The following is a 15,700-nucleotide window of genomic DNA, read 5'->3' as shown; positions in this document are numbered from 1 at the left end:
GGATTCTCCAGCATCTGCAGTTCCTACTATCTCAGATTCTACACCTCGTTCTTTTAGTCTATAATCCTCTCTTATGAATGTTATGGCCCCATCTCTTATTAACAGCAGTATCCCTCTATCTTTTTTAAAAAAAATCTTGTTCAAGGGATCTGGGTGTCTCTGACTGGGCCAGCATTTCTTCCACATCTCCAATTGCCCAGAGGGCAGTTAGGAATCAACCACATCACTGTAGGTCTGGCGCCACACGTATGCCAGGTAAAGATGACAGATTTCCTCCATTTATTCAAAAAGCAGAAACTCCACATAAAATATATATTAAAGCTGTGTGTGCTTTTTTTTTAAAGTTACAGCTACAACTATTTGCCTTTATATAGTATCTACAACACAATAAGCGGTCCCAAGGTATTTTGTAGAATCATTGGCCAAATCTGACACCAAACAGCATACTTGTTCACTGGAAGTACTGGTGGATTGATTAAATTTGAGATGCTAAGGATATTTCAGTTAATATAGCACCGAGATTGTGAAAAGCTGTGGGGCTGGAGGAGATTACATAAATAGGGAGGAATGAGATTATGGAGAGTCACATGGTGAGACTCAAGGATGAGAATTTTGAAACCAAAATTTTAAAATTAAGTTTTAAAATTAAAATTTAAAATTGGCTTAACCAGGAGCCAATCAAACAGCAAAGAGAGGGACAATAGGCGAACGGGTCTCCGTGTGAGTTAAGACATGGTGGTTTGGAAGAATTCAGGAAGAACACTTTTTAAAAAGATACCCAATGTTATTGATTAAGTACCTTTGTATGATCACCAGATATTTGGAATTAGAACATCAGTTATTTAATGTCATTATATCATGGAGTTGGCAAAATTCCTGAATAACCAGGAAGGAAAAGTTAAAAAAAAAACAAGATTTATAGATTCAGTGAAAGTGAAAACGTGGGTGTCTTTAGAAAATGCTATGTGTGAACTTGCTAGAGGTGGACTTACGTAAGGAAGTGAGTGAATTAGGCTATTTCATTTATCAAACTTTATTCTCTTCACACTCCGTGCAGAAGAACATCAATTATGGATTGTTCCAGCTGAGCAACAATCATTTCATCTTCTGCCTAACTCACATGTGAAACTAGATCTATTAGCATTTCAATGACTTTCAATCTGCTTGGTCAACAGTTATTGAAGCTGTTGCATGTCATCAAGTGACCCAGAACTTTAAACCTTTCTAACATTCTACTTCATTTAAACTGTATCTTTTGTAGAGGGAAGAATTAAATTGAAAATTAAATCAAGGCTGGTTGGATGTTGAAATTGTAAGTGCTCATTGTCCAGCCTAAATAATCTGCTAGCCTCAGTCTTATGTATCACCTCAATTTTAGCAAAATGAGCTTTGTCTCAGTCTATCTTTTCCTTGCAAAAATAAGCTGAATTGCCATTCTGTATGTCCATGACTCGCTTCAGTAATACCTGCAATCATCCGCTTATTCTTTTAATTCTTTGCAAAATAGGAGATAGAGTTAGTAACATTGGAATCAGATTTATTTCCTTACATTTCTCAGTACTGTTCCAGTATCTATGAAAACCACTTATTAATCTCAAGAATTGTTAATTTCTTCCTTCACTTCTTCCTTCTCCAATGCAATCCTTCTGACATAGAACCCTTCAGGCTTTTGCAGGCTTGATGGGCCAAATAGCCTTCTTCCATGCTGGATATTCTGTGATTCTATATGTGCCACCAGTTGTGGAAAATTAAATAGGCAAGTAAAACAGCAAAGACTGTGAATTTCATTAATTTCATGCTGTTATATTGATTCCCAGGGGTAGGTTGCTACTTGGTATTGATGGCATTGAACAACAAGACAGACAGGCAGGTAGCAGCATGCAGTGACAAAACAAAAAGCAAAAGAACTGCAGATTCTGTGAATCAGGAACAAAAAATAAAGTTACTGGAAAGGCTCAGCAGGTCTGGCAGCAAGTGTGAAGTTAGAAACAGAGTTAACATTTCCGGTTACCCTTCCCAAAGGAAGGTGACTCTTCCTCAGAATGTGCAGTGTGCAGTATTGTCTTCCCTGGGAATTAAAGCATCCATGTCATGCCATTAAGGCAGTGGTATGTACATTGGAATTCTCCCTTATGTACCCTTCCAACTGTCTTTCATATAAAGTTAGGCTAGTATGAAGGTATTGATAAGAAAGAAACAGCACCTTATCTCCAACATTGTAAATAGCAATAATAGTAACCAACTTCATCCACCTTGTCACCTGAATTACAGTCAAGAATTTTTCATTTAAACATGCAAATTCATGCAGACAGTATATGCGCATTATGCTGAAATTAATTAAATCTACTTTTAATCAAAATCCACATAATCATATGTGCAAACCCCTCACAATGCTCTATTATGTTAATGGATATTAGCCTCTGTGTTCCCGTCAACATCCATGTGCGAAAGAAGCATTGTCTGCCTTTGATTATTTTATCTCTAGGGATGTCTAAGGGTAGATAGGCATAATGTGTTGAAGTGGCTCCAATGCTGAGCTTCAATAGGAAGAATATGTCTTGTGTCTTTGATTATATGATTGTGTTTCCCTGTACATTACTCAGGTGAGCAGAAAGGAAGACTGTCATACTTATAAACAAAAAATATTTTACCACACTCCCAGTCTCTTATTTTGAAATCTGTTTTAAACAGTACTGAGCATTTTGTTAAGAAGTGACTTACTCAGGGATATTATGTGGCAACAACCAATAATATAATCTGGTTAGAGTTCATGATTTTAAAATTAATATATCAGGGTTGACAATGTATTGCATACAAGATCTGTAAACATATTCTCCAGATCTCTTATTCAATGTGAGTTCCATCTCAACGTCTTTCAATGGAATAAATCTACCTTGTGAAGTTACCTTTCTCTCTGTTTTTGTTTATTTTGCTGGTCCAAAGCAAGTGTTTTCTTGCTGATATCTTAGAAGTAAAATAGCTAATTATATTTGTTGGCATAGTGAAAAATGTGCTCATGTTTAAGAATAATAAATAAAATTATCTCCTGACCTCTGTACAGCTTATTTTAATTTGCTGTTCCTCCACAAGCATTCAGGCAGCTTTGTGATGATGAGAAAAAGATTTGTTTTCTTTCTCTCCTAGATCCTGGATATCTCCCAGATTGAAAATACCAGCTCACCAAGAAAAGGGACGTTTCCCAACGTGGCCACAAAGAGCAGTGATCAGGGTTTAATGGATTGCAGCTCTCACAACGTAAGTTCAACACAACATGGGATTAAAGGTCAATGTGTGATTGGCAACATAATTTAACAGATGCCTTTTGTTTCTGGTCATTCACTGAGTAGGTAAATAAGGCATCAGCAATGTGAAATTATTTCTTCCCATCTCAGCATTGTATAACAAATTCAAGTGCTTATTCTGTGTGCACAGAATTGTGGACTGGGGATTGGTTTGTGTCAGGTACCCATATATCAACCTTGGATGGAGAAAGTGAATCTATATCAAGTCTATGGGTCTACTTTCAATGACTTGTAAATAACCTTCAATCTGCAACTCCAAATTGTTCTCAAGAGATAAGCTGACTTCAGGTTTGACTTAAGTAAAGATCAATTCACAGATATGCAAAATTTCTAGGTGTAGAATAAAGCTATTCAGCCCATCATGCCTGATCTGGCTGTCCATTGCACGCAATGCTATTCTCCTACCTTCTCAGCAGTACCTTGCACATTCCTGCTTTCCCAATTAACATCCAATTCCCTCTTAAATGCCTTGATTGATCCTGTCTCCTCCACATTCTCGGGCAGTGGATTTCAGATCCTAGCCATTTACTGCATTAAAAAAGGGTAAATGATGGCCAAGCGGAATTATTGCGGAACTGTTAAATCCAGAGACCCAGGTAAAGTTCTTGGGACCCCGGCCCCAACCCTGCCACCGCAGATGGTGAAATTCGAATTCAATAAAAATCTGGAATTAAGAATCTAACGATGACCATGAATCCATTGCTTATTGTCGGGAAAAAACCATCTGCGTTGCTGATGACCATGAGGGATGGAAACTGCCATCCTTACCTGGTCTGGTCTGCATGCAACTCCAGACCCACAGCAATGTGTTGACTCTTAACTGCCCTCTGGGCAATAAATGCTGACCCAGCTGGCAGTGCCTTCATCCCATGAATGAATTAATAAAAAACTTTTCCTCAGATTGCCTTTGCTTCTTTTACTAATTATATTAAATCTCGTGAATGAAATCATTTTTCTCCCTTTTTACTCTGACCAGACCCCTCATGATTTTGAATATTTAAATCAGATCACCTCTCAGCCTTCTCCTCCAAGGAAAACAGTCACAGCTTCTCCAGTCTATCTTCAGACTGAAATTAATGAGGCAACTGCTAATAAAAATAACCGTTACCTACAGCTAAATGCAGTTAGCATTTGATGATGGAAAACTGAGTTCCCAGCTATCTTTCCTTAAAATTGACAAACTTCTGCTTTGATACCATAGAGGCAAATGTTTTCCATTTCTGAACACGCCAGCTTTTTATTTTTCAATCTCTCATTGTAAAAGCAAGAAATTATTCAGTGTCTTGTGGGCACAGTATTGAATAATCCCAGTTAACATTTTAAAACATTGTCCCAATTCTAACACAGAACCAAATCTTCCTCTCATTCTCTGAGCCCTGTTAGCACCAGGCTTTCTCAAGCCTGCAAACAAACTAAAGATCCAGCAAGCTTAGACAAAACATATATTACTGGATACTATAACTTCATGGAGACCGGTATCCTGTCACCAAGTCACCCTTCATTTACTTGTGCACTGTACACAGGCTGTGGGCAGATTGCTTGGAGTTAGTTGCCTAAACTGAGGAGATTCTAAACTCCTGGTTATCTTTTTTTTTCTTTCTTTTGGAAGGTTAAGTCACAAGATAAGAGCCCATGGTGTTGGAGGCAGTATATTAGCATGGATAGGGAATTGACTAACAGGCGGGAAACAGCGAGTCGGGATAGAGCGAGTCGGGATATGGGGTTCTTTTTCAGGCTGGTGACCAGTAACAAGTGGAGTTCCACAGGGATCAGTGCTGGGACTGCAACTATTTACAAGGTATTATTAGTGACCTGGAAGAAGGAAGTGACTGTGCCACAGCCACATTTGCAGACAACAGAAAAACAGGTGAAAAGGCACGTTGTGAGAGGGATACGCCAGTTTACAGAGATATTGATATGTTAAGTAAGTGGGCGAGAAGTTAGCAAATGGATTATAGTGTGGGGAAAATGTGAAGTTATTCATTTGGAAGGGAGGACAAAAGAAAGCTGCAGCACAATATGCCTTGGAGATATTTGACCACAAAACATAGAAAGCTGGCAACACAGGTGTAGCAGGTAATCAGGAAGTGAAATAACTGCTACCGAGGCTAGTATCCCATCACCAAGTCACCCTTTATTTACTTGTGCACAATACACTGACTGTGGCCAGCCAGCTCAGAGTCAATCCCCTGAACTGAGGCGATTCTAAATCTCCTGGCTATGTTGGTCAGCCAGGGCTTTCCTGATTGCCCCAGGTTAACATCTCAATCAATGATCTTGTGGTTAATGAGGTCAAACTGGTTCCAATCACTACATCAGGTGAACTAATGTTCCACAGACAATCTGTCATCAGCCATCACATTGCTTATCTCCTTAATTAACAGAAAGTGGAGGATTTTATGGCAATGTAAGCTCTGTTTGCAACATAATAAGAAATATTTTGCAAGAAACTTGCTGCAAAGTAAGTCACTTTGGTTCTCACAACTGCCTCAGTTTTGTAATAGATTTGGTCACTTTGTTAGTATTGCGGGAGCTGTGATCATTGCCAGCCGACTGTTCAAGCTGTGAACGGTGGAGTGCCTGCAAACTGACGTCACATGCATTGTACAAAATCAGGATCTACCAACGCAAATAGGAAAATGACAGATTATCTGTCGTGCTTCCACTGCATGATCTGTAGGCCACTGCTTTACATTTGTAAATGTCAACGAAAAACATGTCATTTGCCTCAAAGCAATTAGCATAATATACTCATCCGTCAATGATAGAATCAATGACTGAAATCTCACTTGTAGCTATCTTGTTCATCCCTCTTCACCTATAATTAGCATAAAATGAAAGAAAATAAGGTGCTTAGGTATAATTGTGCCTGACAATGTCGTGTCAAATCAGTAGCGTGTAAGTGAAGGATATGAGACTGTAAGATGTAGCCCATTAAGTCCAACCCTCTAACCCCTGCCCCATTTTAGGAAGTGATGGCTCAGTGGTATTATCATGAGGCTATGAATCCAGCAACCCATAATATGTTCTGGGGATTTGGTTTCAAAACCTGCCATGGCAGATAATGGAATTTGAATTTAGCACATGGACTGTAACAGTTCAAAAAGGCAGCTCACCACCAACTTCTCAACCAAGCACCGGATGAAAGTGGCAACACAAATGGATAAGGTGGTAAAGAAGGCGTATGGCACGCTTGCCTTCTTTGGTGCGGCCATTGAGGATAAAAGTTGGCAAGTCATATTGCAGTTGTATTAGACTTCAATTAGGCCACATTTGGAGTGTTATGTGCAGTTCTCGTCACCAAACTATAGGACGAAGCTGGGGGCTTTGGAGAGGGTGGGAAAGAAATTGACTAGGATGTTGTCTGGATTGAAGTGTATTAGCTATAAGGAGAGTTCAGAAATACTTGGATTGTTTTCACTGAAACAACAGACGCCAAGGGGTGACCTGATCGAAGTATATGAAATTATGAGAGGTATGCATAGGCTGAATAGTCAGAGTTTGTTTTTCCAGGGTGGAAATGTCAAACACAAGGAGCCATAGGTTTAAAGTAAGAGTGGGAAAATTTAAAGGAGATATGCAAGATACATTTTTTACACAGAGCGTGGCAAGTGCCTGGAACGCGCTTCCAGGGAAGTTGTAGAAATAGATACTTTAGCATCATTTAAGAGACATTTAGACAGACACGTGATCAGGCAGGGAACAGAGACATATGGACCATGTGTAGGCAGATGGGATTTGTTTAGAATAGCATCATGGTCATGTGATAATGCTGTCACTTTAAAAACGTTATTTTGTCCTTGTTTTTTTGTTGAAGAGACATTGTAATGGCCAAGGGACAGAAGAGTCTGGGGAGTAACAGTTTAACAATGGAAGGTTCTTTTGCAAATCATCTCATACCCAAGCCCTCATGTTCTTATGACTTCTACAAGTGTGAACAAGGTAGTATTCAGGTGCAGCAAGTATTCAGGAAAACTGGCAGAATGTTATGGTTTATTGCAAGGGGAATTGAATGCAAGAGTAGGGAAGTTACGCTTCAGTTGTACAGGGCTTTTGTAAGACTGTATCTGGAGTACTGTATACTGTACTGATTACCATATTTACAGAAGGACCTTAACACATTGAAAGCAGCCCAGAAAATGTTTATTAGGCTAATACCTGGAATGAGCAGATTGCCTTATGCAGACAGACTAGGTAGCCTAGGTCTATGTCCTCTGGAGTTTACAAGAGTCAGAGGAGATTTAGTGCAAGGTACAAGGTCCTGAGAGGACTTAACTGGTTAGATGTTGAAAAGATGTTGCCTCTTGTGAGAGAATCCAAATGCGGGGTCATAGTTTGAAAATAAGGGACTGCCCATTTAAAACAAAGATGAGGAAACAATTTTTTACTCTCAGAATCTTTGGAATTCCCTTCCTCAGAAGGCAGTGGATGCAGAATCTTTAAATATTTTTGAGGCAGCGATGGATAGATTTTTGATTACCAAGGGGATGACGGTTTTTGGGATACACAGGGTTCAGAATTGAGGTTAAAATCAGATTAGCCATGGTCTTATTGAGTAGCAGAGTAGGCTTGAAGGGCCGAGTGGCCTATTTTTGTTCCTTGTTTATATGTTCATATGTTCAGTATATGCTGGCCAGCCAATGATGCCCAAATCCCACATTTGAATTAAAAATCAATTTTAATGAGATCGTGGCCGATCTGAAAATCTTCAATGTCATTTTCCTGTCTTTTCCCCACAGCCCTTGATTCCTTCCTGATTAAATATCTATCTAAACCTTGACTATGCAGCCCCCTGCGGTAAAGAATTCCACAGATTCACTGCCCTCTGAGCGAATAAATTCCCCCCTTAACTGTGAAACACCTTATTTCAAGATTATGCCCTCTGGTCTGAGACTCTCTGAAAAAGGGAAACAAAATCTTTGCATCTATCATGTGGAGAGGTGCAATGCCAAAACAGTTTACAAAATGAATCAGTATTTTCCAAAGAAATTTGGACTATAATTCGAGTGTGCTTCTATCAAAGAATCCACTGAACTATTCATAATCAATACCATTCAAATAATTTAGATGCCTATCTTCCTATCTGCCAATCAAATTTGCCCTCTTTACACTGCTAAAGAAGATCAGAATATTAGTGCTAAGATCAAAACAATTGTATCCATGAAAAACAGAATACTCACAATTGTGGGAAATGAAACCACTTTATGAGTGAGTGTTCCCTATCTCCAGAAACACATCAAAATGCTTTGTTTGTATCATTTAGCAGCATCCAGTGGGATCATGCCATTAAAATTAGGATCTGATCACCTTTAAAATGTAGAATACTATGAAATTAGCTGTTCAAAAATAAAGAGAACTAACCTTTGTGCAGCTGTTTAGCATATACATTCAAGCTGCATTTTCCAAAAAGCTCTTGACAACACATTAAGTTGTGGGCATAAGTAATAAAAGAGACTGAACAATTTCAAATAAATGCTGTCTATGTAATGAACTATAACAGAATATTTACAAATGTACAGGGTAGTAAAAGAATTGCAGTTTGATATGCAAGTATTTATTAAATTTGGAATAATACATTGGCTGTTCTACAAGCATGATCTATCTGCGTGCTTTGTGGTAAATACTGACATGCACATAAAAGCTTCTCAGTTTTATTGTTGTTGGCAATAATTTTAAGTGGTTTCTAATAGATCCTTGCGTCAAATTGTCTTTCTTTCCAAAAATAACTTCATGCTGGTTGTCATATTTCTATGTAATTTTCAACATCTTAACAAATGTAATTATTGTATTACCTAGCATTTGTCCAGATCATAAAGAAGAAAGCAATAATTTTCATTATTCTTTTAGCAGATTTTTTTTCACAGATACCTGATGGTACTTCCAATGTATTTATATTCGTTCGTTGTGCTCTTGAGTGCTGGTGTTTAATTTGTGAGTCACACATAATGACCTTACAGTATGGCTCTGTAAATTAGGTATGAAGTTTATAACCACATTACACTCACTCTGTTAGTCCCCTAACTGTGTACAATGCTCCAAGCTTCAACACGGTCCTAAGCTGCAATTCCCACCCCAAATCCATTTTGGTTTGTCTCCACTTCAAATTATCTTAAATTTGCCTCTCTTGTACTGTTGCCAAGACTGTAATCTGAACAGCTGAATACTTATTTTAGTTTTCTCATTCACCCCGACCCTAGCCAAAATTCCTACTTAGAGCCTCCATTGAGTTACAACTATTTCAGTACGCGATTGCTCATATCTGCCTATATTCCAGCATTTGGTCTATGTTGCTTCAGCCCCATAAGGCCTCATAGCCTTTAGCCCTCTGACACGGGCCCACTCTTTGCTCATTATCTGTTTTGTTCCATCATTAGCAACTGCTATTTTGGAGGCTGCGACCCTATGTTTGAGGCACCACATTCACTTTTCTCTGCCCTTTTCATATCATTTCCTGCTTTTTAGAAGGCTTTCAGGAATTTTTATTGTCATCTGTACTTTTGGTACCAGTTCCTAACACCGTTTTGCCTGTTCTTCCTTTTTCTTGGCTATCCAAATTCTTCCCCACCCTGTGGCCCTCATCAGCTTGCAGGGCACTCTGCAGATAGAGTTTGGCCTTATTACTTGGCTCCCATTGAGACCTATCCATTCTATGGGTTTGACACTGAAGTGCCAACCTCTTCTTTTTATTCATTCACAGGATGTGGGCATCAGTAGCCAGGCCAGCATTTATTGCCAATCCCTAATTGCCCAGAGGAGAGTTAAGAGTCAACCAGGTCTGGAGCCACATGTAGGCCAGACCAGGTAAGGGCATCAGTTTCCCATTAATGAACCTGATGGGTTTTTTTCAGGTCACCATCGGATGCCATTAATTCCAGATTTTTGTTGAATTCAAATTCCAGCATCTGCCATGGCTGGATTCGAACTCGGGTCTTCAGAACATTACCAGGATTAATAGTCTAGCAATAATACCACTAGGCCATCACCTCACCTTACTGTACTTCATTAAGCTCTGATACGTCTTATCAGAAGACACTGGAATTTTTATTTTCATTTCATTGGTGGGATGTGAGCATTACTAGCTGAGCCAGCTTTTAATGTCCATCCCTGGGTGCCTTGCGAGCTTGCCTCTTGAACTGCTGCAGTCTATTTGGTGGAGATAGAACTATAATGCCATTCAGGAGGAAATTCCAGGATCTTGACCCAGCGACACTGAGGAACGACGATACGTCTCCAAGTCGGGATGTGAGTGGTCTGGACGGGCACTTGCAGGTGTTGAAATGTACCTGCTGCCCTTGTCTTTTGAATGTAAGTGAGGATGGGTTTGGAAGGTGCTGTTTCAGGAGCCTCTATCCACATTTCATCGCAGTCTAAAGCCAGTCTAAAGTCTTCATTGGGAGAGTAGGTTTACAATTGTAGCTTGATTCCAGTGAAATAGATCAATGAAATACATTGGAAACTCCTCTTTTCTTCAAAACTCAGTTGAAGACATTTGCATAATAAAGTACTATACTTCAATTTGGAGAAAATCGCAGGATTAGTGAATAAGATTAATGAACAGCTCGGTTATGAAATGAAACTTGTGTGAATAATCTAGGTTGTAAAAATAGCTGTGGTGGAGTAGCATGTTTTGTAGAACCTCTTGTACGCAAGAGCTCGTTTAATGTAAACTTTTAGATAGTAAGGTAGATTTTCCAAGACTTTGTCAGTGTCCAATGTGGTTTGGAATTTTTCTGGCATGTTGAATGCATAAAGCAAGCAAAGGTTCATCTTACTATTTCAAATAAAGCTGCTTGTATCAAAAGTATGTAAAATTCTGAAAGAACTTTCATGAAATATCACGTAGCTTTTGAGAAGGAGTCACAGTTCATTTGAGACTCTGAGGAGGCATTTTAGCTTGGGGAGCATGAAAGAACAATAAATAAAACTCCTAGGCTTAGATTTTTGGCAGCAGTGGAGGAGAGGCAAAGGTGATAAGTTAAAATGGAGAAGAACCAGAATGGATGGTGGGAGGAATTTGCAGCTAAGGACCGAGTTAAACCTCACAGCATTGCACACCATTAGGAAATAACAGCATAAGTATAATGTGGATAGAAACTTCATACATAATTTACAGAACCATAACTGTAAGGTCATTTTGTGTGACTCAAGAATTTAATGCCAACTGTGAGAGTACAAAGAACAAGTAAAATACATCAGAAGTACCGTCAGATATCTGCAAAACAAAATCTAAAAGAATAAACAAAATCATTACTTTCTTCTTTACGATCTGGACAAATGAAAAAACGGTAAACCTCTGCATTGAGTAAGCTACGAAAAGAGTTGTGAACACTTGTAACAAAGTTCTCTTAAGAAGACAGAGTTATTTGACTGGCAGTTCAATAACTGTAGACATTGGAAAGTGTGGTCCTGACTGGGTCAGTATGACACTGGGGCTTGGTCACTCCTTTCCATAAAATATAGGGGCAGAATTAGGCCAAAAAGGAGTGGAATAATTAGACAGGAAGATCATTGAGATGAGGTAAGATTCAGTGAGGGATAATTGGGTGGCGCAATGGCTTAGTGGTTAGCACTGCTGCCTCACAGCACCAGGGACCCGGGTTTGATTCCACCCTTGTTGGTAGAGTTTATACATTCTCCCTGTGTCTGCTTGGGTTTCAGCTGGGTGCTCCAGTTTCCTTGCACAGTCCAACGATATGCAGATTAAGTGAATTGGCCAGTATCCGGGATGTGTAGACTTTCAGAGGGTCGGTGCAGACTTGATGGGCTGAATGGCCTCTTTCGCACTGTTTTCATTCTAGGAGGACAGTCATGAGGGTGAGGTGATAAAGAGTGGGAAATTGAGAAGGAGACCAGTCAGGGAGGGCATTCAGGAAGAGGATGACTGGGAAAGAGGTAGCAGGTGTCTGTGACTGAGTGTGGGATCACAGTGAAGTCAGAAAGATCAGCCTTGCATCTCCTGTTTCCATGTTCAAATAAGTATATTTTTTAAACTTCCCATTCTAGTGATGTGTTGCTGCTTATTTTGTACTTGGCTCTCCCGAGTGCTTTACACTGTCTCAGTACTGACAGCAGGATTAATCCAACTAAAAATGACTAGTTTTTAATTGCCTGAGCCACTGATGACGTTGTTCTCCTTTCTGTTCTGTTTTCAGTGTCTGGTTTAATGTAAATTAACACATCTCAAGCAGAGTACAGATTGAAGAGGAACATTTAAAGGGCAGATATCTTATGAAATTGGATGGAACACAAAATCAACTCATCACGATCTGTGTATTATTTTTAGAGTAAAGGATGACCTGACTGTCTTGCTGAACAAAGGAGGTTGATTTATAATGAACTAATCATTGTGTTTATAATTATCACACTGATGTTTCAACTTTGTATTCTGAACTGGAGTGAGTCAGGAGAAAAAAAATACTATCAATAATTTAACCAGATTTCAAGAGCAAAGAGGATGTAAAAATAAGTCACACGATAAAAACACGTAGTTGTCTCACTTCCCGCATCATTAGTTTGTTTCAAAGTGTTTCACAGCTACAATTTTTTTTGGATTGTGGTCACTGTTGTAATGTGGCAAACAAAAGGTGGCCAATCTTGCGCACAGCAAAATCCCAAGAGCAGTGTTTTGAATAAGTGACCAGATGGGGCTAGGTGCTGATTGAGAAACAAATGTTGACCAGGTAAACTCTGCTGCTCCTCTGCTGTGAAACTTTTTACAATCCCCTTGAAGACAGATGGGATCATGGTTTAACATAGCACTTAGAAGTCAGCATCCCAAACCGTACAGCATGCTCTCAATATTGCATTGTAGTGTATGTGCTCAGTTGTGGGAGTAAGGCTTGAACTCATAGCCTTCTGACTTGAAGGCAAAGATTCCACTGTTCAGCACCTTTAACAGATATCATTTACTAAATATTCTGATTTTTTTAAGCATCACTGTCTGAATTATTTACATCCTAGAGACTAATCAGTCTGGTTACAAATCAATACAGTATTTTTTAATTTAGTCATGGGATGTGGGCATTGCTGTGTGCTAGCATTTATTGCCCATTCCTAGTTGCCCATGAGAAGGTGATGGTGAGCTGCCTTCTTGAAGTGTTGCAGTCCATTGGGTGTATGTACACCCACAATGCCCTTAGGGAGTCAATTCTAGGATTTTGACCCAGTAACAGTGAATGAATAGCGATAACAAGGTGGGAAGCTGGATGAACACAGCAGGCCAGGCAGCATCAGAGGAGCAGGAAAGCTGACATTTCGGGTCTGGACCTTCTTTTCCAAGTCTGAATGGTGAGTGGCTTGGAGGGGAACTTGCAGCTGATCATGTTCCCATGTATCTGCTGTCCTTGTCTTTCTAGATGGTAGTGGGTTGTGTGTTTGGAAAGGTGCTGTCTGAGGATCTTTGGTGAATCTCTGTAGTGCATCTTGTAGAAAAATACAACACAAAAATGTTTTTTGTAAAAATAAAGGCCATTTTAACTCATTAATACAGGAAATTAATATTGTGCACCTCATAGAAATTTATAAAATCATGAGGGGTATAGGTAGGGTTAATAGTAGGTATCTTTCCCCTAGGATGGGGGATTTCAAGACTCGGGGGCAAATTTTTAAGTTGAGAGGAGAGAGGTTTAAAAAAGACATGAGGGACCATTTTTGATACACAGTGGAAAGTGGGCACAATTACATCATTTAACAGACCTCTGGATAAGTGCATGGAAAGGAAAGGTTTGGAGGGATATGGGCCAGGAGCATGCAGAAGGGACTTGTTTAGTTTGAGATTATGTTTGGCATGGACTGGTTAGACCAAAGGGTCTGTTTCCACGCTGTATGACTCTATGACTTTTGTGTTTAAGTCTCCACTAACCTACAAAATACAGAAGAGGAGAGGTGATGAACTAAGTAACCAAAACATTTCAGTAAGATCCTGGCCTTTAGCTTTGGGGCTTGACGTGCAACACTACAGTCTGCATTCTGAGCCTGGATTGACAAAACTTATTTAGTGAGCGCAGAGGGATCTGACCATCATTCCTGAAAGGCAGCAATCTTATCAGCTCACTCGTCAACATTTTGACAAGATTTTTTTCACGGTCACTAGTTCAGATTAAATAAGAAAAGAGTTATGTTGTGAATCTTGTGCTCATCGAAAATCCTTTGGCTGTGATTACAATGTCAGCCACTTGGGATGAGCAGAAGAAATTTTCTCCCAGAATTAAGACTAAAACTGTGCCTCTCAGATTTGCAGTTACTCAACTGCTGGAGCTCGTTGTTTACAACGATGTTGCTTACCTTCAAAAAGTTTCATGAAATAGCATTCAAAGATGCTGGCGTGAACACAGATGTAGTCAACAGATAATATAGGAGCAAATTACTGCAGATGTCGGAATTTCTACTGGAAACAAAAAGTGCTAGAACTCGAAGCAGGACAGGCAGCATCCATGGAGAGAGAGCAAGCTAACGTTTCAATTCTAGATGACTCTTCATCAGAGCTGATGTGGTGTGGAGCAGACAATGATGAGGGGGGAGGTGAATTACTGGGGGAGAAAAGATGTTGATATTTCAGGATACGTGCTCAGAATGTGGGAATGGCAGAACAATGGTGTGTCTAACTGCCAGTTAGAGGAGAGGAGAGAGGACGCAGCAACAAAGAATGTAACAAATGAAGCTAAAAGAATGGGAAGGAATGAGAGTGGGTTCACAATCTGAAGGTGTTAAATCCAGAAGTTTGTCAAGTGACTAGTCTGAAGATAAAATGTTGTTCCTCCATTTTGCCTGTGATTTGCTTACTCTGCACTATCAACACCCTTTCTCCCCCAGCAATCCACCCCCTCACCATTGCATTAATGCTACCCCCCTCCACACTTCACGTCAGCTCCGATGAAGAGTCATCTAGGATCGAAACGTTAGCTTGCTTCCTCTCCATGGATACTGCCTGACCCATTGGCATTTCCAGAATTTCTTTTTCAGTTCTGGTCAACAGATAAGCTACAAGATTTGATCAAGATGATACAATTTAGCTCAGGTTCTAAGTGCTGAGAAGGCTGGTAAACATTCAACTTGTCACCAGCATTTTACGAATACCTGACCCAATGCTCTAGTTTGATGGCCGGGTTCGATGGATATCTAAAATTGAACAAAAACCTGTGGATGCTGAAGATTAGCAGAAATTGCTGGTGAAACTCAGCAGGTCTGGCAGCATCAGTGGAGAGAAAGCAGAGTTAATGTTTTGAGTCCAGTGACCATTCTTCAGAACTAGATTCGAAACGTTAACTCTGCTTTCCCTCCACAGATGCTGCCAGGCCTGCTGAGTTTCTCTCGGAATTTCTGTTCAACTCTATTATATCTTAAAAGCATGCTACAAATCCAATCAGCATTACAAAGAAAGATGGATTAAAATCAGAGAT

At 39.6% G+C, this 15,700-nt stretch overlaps 1 protein-coding gene across 2 annotated transcripts in view; it reads left to right on the top strand.

Moving 5' to 3' along the window:
• Positions 1-15,700, top strand: part of luzp2 (leucine zipper protein 2) — a 336,625-nt gene that overhangs the window by 306,669 nt on the left and 14,256 nt on the right. The window contains exons 10-11 of one of the 2 annotated variants that reach the window (XM_048606811.1): positions 3,145-3,255; positions 12,455-12,506. In XM_048606811.1, the coding sequence (XP_048462768.1) occupies positions 3,145-3,255; positions 12,455-12,466 (123 nt within the window). In that variant the 3' untranslated portion in view covers positions 12,467-12,506. Of the gene's footprint in view, positions 1-3,144; positions 3,256-12,454; positions 12,507-15,700 lie in introns of those variants that run through there. The other variant, XM_048606810.1, reaches the window with a different exon arrangement.

Source organism: Rhincodon typus, chromosome 17 (genome assembly GCF_021869965.1).
Source record: "Rhincodon typus isolate 14 chromosome 17, sRhiTyp1.1, whole genome shotgun sequence".
Classification (NCBI taxonomy): domain Eukaryota; kingdom Metazoa; phylum Chordata; class Chondrichthyes; order Orectolobiformes; family Rhincodontidae; genus Rhincodon; species Rhincodon typus.
Note: the sequence above shows the minus strand (reverse complement) of the source record. Positions and strands in the feature narration are given on the sequence as shown.